The 6,000-nt window shown below is 32.6% G+C and overlaps 1 protein-coding gene across 2 annotated transcripts in view; it reads left to right on the top strand.

Moving 5' to 3' along the window:
• The first annotated feature begins 723 nt into the window (after positions 1-723).
• LOC127845154 (glucose-6-phosphate isomerase-like) overlaps positions 724-6,000 on the top strand; it is a 73,399-nt gene continuing 68,122 nt past the window's right edge. Inside the window, exons 1-6 of one of the 2 annotated variants that reach the window (XM_052375888.1) lie at positions 724-959; positions 2,137-2,227; positions 3,099-3,236; positions 3,878-4,012; positions 4,320-4,463; positions 5,896-5,970. In XM_052375888.1, coding sequence (XP_052231848.1) covers positions 823-959; positions 2,137-2,227; positions 3,099-3,236; positions 3,878-4,012; positions 4,320-4,463; positions 5,896-5,970 — 720 coding nt within the window. In that variant the 5' untranslated portion in view covers positions 724-822. The remainder of the gene's footprint in view (positions 960-2,136; positions 2,228-3,098; positions 3,237-3,877; positions 4,013-4,319; positions 4,464-5,895; positions 5,971-6,000) is intronic. The other variant, XM_052375887.1, reaches the window with a different exon arrangement.

Here is a 6,000-nt window from a genome sequence, read left to right as displayed (position 1 = left end):
TAATAAAATTGATACAACACATGTTTGGAGTCTTTTGTTGTATATATTAACTTAATATATAATTAATATATAACTTTAAATATTCAGAGCATACTGGATTTTTGGTGTTATTTAGATAGATTTTTGGTAGATTCCGGTAGATTTTGGTAGATTCAGTTAGGTTCCGGTATTTCCAGTGACCCCGTATTTCATCTATTAATGTATGTTTGGGTGTAGCCGAAAGTGTATTATTCGGTTGAACTTTTAAATTAGGTCACAATATACTAAATAGTTTCCCTATATAATTTAATGTAAAAGCAACATCTTTGAGCGAAAATAAATTCAACATTTTGCACATAGAGACCCCCATAACCATACCTTTTCTTAAAGGCCATTCTAAGCGGAATCGATTTATGCAATAAAAAAGATATGTCATGTTCAAACCAAAAAAGAACGTGACGCTAATCAAAATCGACTGTTTTTGCATCTTTTTTTTTCGGTCGTTTCTTAGTGGAATGTAATCTTTTTCAGTGCAAGGCTTTACTAAATTTTCCAAGTTTATCATATGTCAGGGATTCGGTCGTGAACACCTATTTATTCCCTACCATTATCTCCGAAAGATAAAACCCGAACAATAGTTTAAGATGTAAAACATGCCTTCGAGTCAACTATGATATTTTTTTAGAGAGTACAGCCCTACATGAAACAAGTATTCCTACATGAAACAAGTATTTAGTATATTGTAACCTTACATAGACAATGTCAAGGCCGTTCGGCAAGGTTACTTTCGCAGAGTCCGTAGCTTTAATTCTCATATCGTAAAGTTTAAAAGTTTTCCCAAAGATGACATCTATTAAAAGACCAGGTCTGACATCTGAAGCATCGTTTAAGGCGTTGCAGAATTACTTCGACAAACATGGACAATCGCTGAACATGCTTGACATGTTTAAAAAGGATCCTTCCCGATTCCAAAAATTTAGGTTTGTTTACATTTTTATAATTTTTCAACATTTCAGTTTTTTTTATTTTTGCTGGTCATCAGTATCGGAGGATTGGAACGGATTCCTTTATAACTTGGATCTAGTAAGAAAGGCTTTTAATTGAATATAACTTTCAAAGGGATACAATTAAAGATCAGTTAATATTTAAATTACTGTTATTTGTAAATAAATGTTTCCTGATCATTTACAATGTTTTAGTTCTGGCTACCATAACTTTAAATATCGCTTTTTAAGATTTTTTAGTCTTTTTTGACTGGCTGACTTTGAAGTTATGGACCAACCCCATTAGGAAAGTCAACCAGAAATACCCGAAAAGTTGACAGTTAACAAAGACCGGTCCAAAACAGCTTTTACAAGCAGTTATTGGGCCAAATGACCACTTGATCGGAAAGATTGACATATTTCACATTTAACTGATATATTCTTATACAAAATACTATCTTAAGCATTTAAAATATATCTTTTTTGCTCTAACATATCGACAAAAACAGCGATGCAACAAAAATTTTGAAATGCGAATCTCCCGAGATTTCATGGTCATATGACGTTATTTCTATTTTTAGTAACATACCATGTGCTTAAGTGTTTTCCAATTCAGAATGACATTTCCCGGTATTTTAAATTATTCTTTCTTGTTTTGTAAACAAATTGTAGTGTAAATACAAACTCAAAGTAAAAATATTTAAAATTACCTGATTCACTTTGAAATCAGTATTTTAATCCACCAGACATAAGTTGTTAATCACAAATAATTAATTTCAGAAAACGAAAGTAATGTTTACCATTTCAGCCATAATGTCAAGGTCGATCTAAAAGTATCCAAATGAAAACTCGTCACGTGACAAAGCGACAATGGCGTCGAAATTGTGAATTCAGGCTGATGAGAGTTATTTTCATCTGTTGTAAGATGCATTTTAATTTAAAACATTTGAACCTTAAAATATGCCTTGATGCAGTAATTTATATTCATTTACCAATATATGTAGAAATGTATCCAAGAAAATGCACTGTCTTTGATTTATAGCGTGACATAAATATGTTATGACTCTGGTTGACTTTCAATATGGGGTTTGCTTCAGCGTACAGGTCTGTCAATACTATATAAACTGTACGCTGAAGTTTCTTTAGCTAACAATGTTAATGCATCTTTTTTCAGTGCAAATATATCTGGCAAAGATGGTGATCTTTTGCTGGATTTCTCAAAGAATTTAGTTAATGAAGATGTGATGAAGTTATTGTTTGATCTGGTATGTGATCTTTTTGTTTGATTTGTATTTATGATTAAAATTTGAACTAATTGCATTAATCCAACTCCCAGCTATTAAAACTATTTTCTGGCATAAATAAACACAAACAGATCTTATATATATCACTAATGCGCAAATTAAAACAACTTACGTGATGTGTGCTCGCATAATAATGATATTAATCCAAAGTTTCAACACGTCAACGGTTTATGAAAAAGTGTAAGTTTTTGTAATGGAAAAAGCTGAGTATTCCGAATTTGAAAATACGCTATCGATTATCTCTGGAATCCCCCGCGAGATAGATCTCGTGTCTAATTAACCAATCGTAATACACCGACGTTCTACGGAACCTCCGTAAGATAGATCGAATCGTCAATTCAAAACATTGACTTTCTGTTTGATAACAGATTTTTATAAACTTTTAGTTTTGAGCATTTATCCACAAACAACACGCAAATTGATATTTATGGTTACAGGTATTGTGTTTGTAGCGCTGTTTTAGGTTGATTGAGTTCAAATTAATAGACAAAATTGAGACTTATTATTTGGACATTGAATTTGGTTTAATCAAGAAGAACGATGAGCTGTATGTATGTACCCATTAAAGCTCAGAACATTCAAGAAGAACTAAAATTTAAACCATTTCTCTGAAAATTATCCACTTTAACAATGACTTAACTATGTTAACAAATACTGATATAAAATTAAATTTTGCTTAAGGTGATTCATAAAAAACATTCAGATTTTTAACTAATAAGCCAGTTTCCGGTACTAAGGTACATGTATTTTACATTTCAATGTTTTTAGGCTTTTTATTGCTTGTTTTTTTAATGTGGAATGCAATGTTCTGAAATATATTTTTCATTTTCAGTGTCGTGAAAGGAAAGTAGAAGAAATGCGCAAGGCCATGTTTGGAGGGGAGAGAATCAACTTCACAGAGGATAGGGCTGTACTGCATATTGCCTTGCGCAACAGGGTTAACACCCCTATCTTGGTCAATGGCAAAAATGTGGGTGTATAATTTCTTATAAAAGCTTCAGTAGGAAACAGCAGAATGTTTAGCATTTAAAATAGCATATACTTAATTTTTTATCAGTATCTGTTTGTTTCATTGATTTCAACAACTTTGATCCTTGGTTAATAATGTAGATAAAAACACAATAAATCACCATTAATTTCTTATTAAAATACTCACATACCGGGTAACTCAATTGATATTGTTCTTTATATGTTTAATTCTTAATACCTGATTTTCCCTGCAAAATTTATTGTTTTACTTTTAAATATAAAGTCATTGTTTTACAGGGCTTTTGATAATATGGATGTGAATATAAACAATAATGGTTTATATGATAATCATTCAATGATAAAGTCAAATTATGTCTTATTTTCAATAACAAGTTCAATGTTCAGTTAAGACTTACTTGTTTTAGCTCTTTTGCAGCGAAAGCTTTACAACATTAAATAGTTTGAGAAGTTAATGAGCATATTGAGAAGTTTGATGTTTTACATGATGTTGTATGATCACTTCAATATTTTACAAACCGGTGTAAAATCAATAATTACTGGTAGTTCAATAATTAGTTTTACATAATTCTCAATGCAGTATTTTTCATAATAGCACAAAGCCATTACACATTTTCTTGACAGGTGATGCCAGATGTAAATGCAGTCCTAAAGCACATGAGGGAGTTCTGCACGTCCGTACAGTCAGGGGCATGGAAGGGATTCTCCGGTGAGACGATAAAGGACGTGGTAAACATCGGCATTGGAGGCTCCGATTTGGTGAGGAACAACATCTGTGGGATTGGCAGTCTTGATCATACAAATCTTTGCAAGGAAAATCAAATATTATTTCATCAAACTGAAAAATATTTTAAATATATAGGATTCAGAACAAAATCCTTCATTAAATAAACAATAAAAACATGTACTTATTATTTTTAATGGTAAATTGTGCATGTGATTTCAATTCTGTTTTTTTTTATTAATCTTACTTTACAGTTATTCTTTGTGAAAGATTTAATAAAAGGAATGTAGTGGTAATCAATTGTTCAAAGTATCGGTATGTTGATGTAATTGTGCTTTTCAGGGACCCCTGATGGTGACAGAGGCCCTGCAGCCATATCAGAGAGGCCCCAATGTGCATTTTGTTTCCAACATTGATGGTACCCACATGGCCAAGACACTGAAACGATTGAGGCCGGAAACCACCCTCTTCATTATTGCCTCAAAGGTAGGTGTGTTGACAAATTATATGTATAGACAACAACAATTAATTGAAATTAAGCTTTCCTTTTTTGAAAACGGATACAGGATTTGTTTTTGTTTGATCAAAACAAAATGTATCTTTTTTCTAGAGAAAGCTTGATATAGTCACTATAGAAAAGTGTTTGTGCAGGCTTAATTTATGCGTGCTTGTCTGGACTATAACTAATTCATTCATCATGCAGTCTTAAAATAACCACAAAAGACTACCAAGAAGAGACAACATGTCAAAATCAGGTCAAACGCTCTAAGAGGTCAAAGGTTAAATTTGACCATGAAACTGGTTATGCGTATTAAAACTTCGTCATTTATCATGCAAATCTGAAATAAATTATTACAAATGACCATCATTAGGACACTGTGTGTGGCTTGTAACAGCCATCCCTCTACCTCAAAGGTGAAGGTTTTGCTTAAGAGGTTAAAGTTCACATATTTCCATAAAATCCTTCCAGATTGTAACTTCATCATCATTCATAAGCCATTTTAAAATCATTTAACACTTATTGGGAAAAATCGTGTTGTTGTGACAAAAATTGAGAAATATAGTTTTTGTTGTTGCTTACAAATACTATACAAGTTACAATAAAAGTGTTTTAGAATTATAATGGCTAAGTTTCTATTCTCAGAACTAGATAGGTAGAAGATATTAACATTTTGATAGATACAAAAATAATGAAGAATATGACTTGCAATTAGGAATTTTAGGAATTCATTTGGGGAAAATGTGTACTTTTTTAGATTGAGAATGGAGCTGGAATTCAAACACAGGTCACTGGCAGAAAATGAAGGTTCTGTTTCAAAATGGACAAATAGTAATTAAATGGGCTGTTTCAGTACACTGTTTCCTTTATTTATGTCCATAGCCGTTTCCCCCATAACAAACAAAGTGAAAATGGCTTTTGCAACAGCATAAAACCAGAACAGCCTGCGAGTAACTCCCAGTCTGTTCAGGTTTTATGCTGTTTGCTGCTCATCAGTAATTACGGGTTGGAAATGAAGCCTTTAAAACTTGAATTTAGTAAGAAAGGAATTTAATTAAATGTAACTTACTAAGGGACTGCAAATGCGTCAAAATACTATCTTAGTGGTTAAGGGTTACATTGGCTGTTTCTGTACATGATTCTTTTATTTGTGTTTTTATTTGGTATTTGCAAACCACAGGTAACTCTTTCAGTGCGGGAACCGAATGTTGAAGGCCTTTGCAAACAGTTTGGATCCAGATGAGACACCACAGAACATGGCGTCTCATCTGGATCCAAACTGTTTGCTATTCTGATAGTATTCTTTGAAAAAAAACGAAGAAAATGCTAATTTTAGAAATTCAGCAGACGACATTTCAGCAGATGACAAATGTCCCAGCATGCAAAGGGTTAACCTTGCATAATTGGTTTCTGTTGTAGACATTTACCACTCAGGAGACTATCACCAATGCAAACTCTGCCAAGGCCTGGCTGCTGCAGCACTGCAAAGGAGATGTAGGTGGCCTTTTTTAGAAATAAAGGTGT

Source organism: Dreissena polymorpha, chromosome 9 (genome assembly GCF_020536995.1).
Source record: "Dreissena polymorpha isolate Duluth1 chromosome 9, UMN_Dpol_1.0, whole genome shotgun sequence".
Classification (NCBI taxonomy): domain Eukaryota; kingdom Metazoa; phylum Mollusca; class Bivalvia; order Myida; family Dreissenidae; genus Dreissena; species Dreissena polymorpha.
The sequence above is the reverse complement of the archived record's forward strand: the minus strand, read 5'-3'. Positions and strand labels throughout refer to the sequence as shown.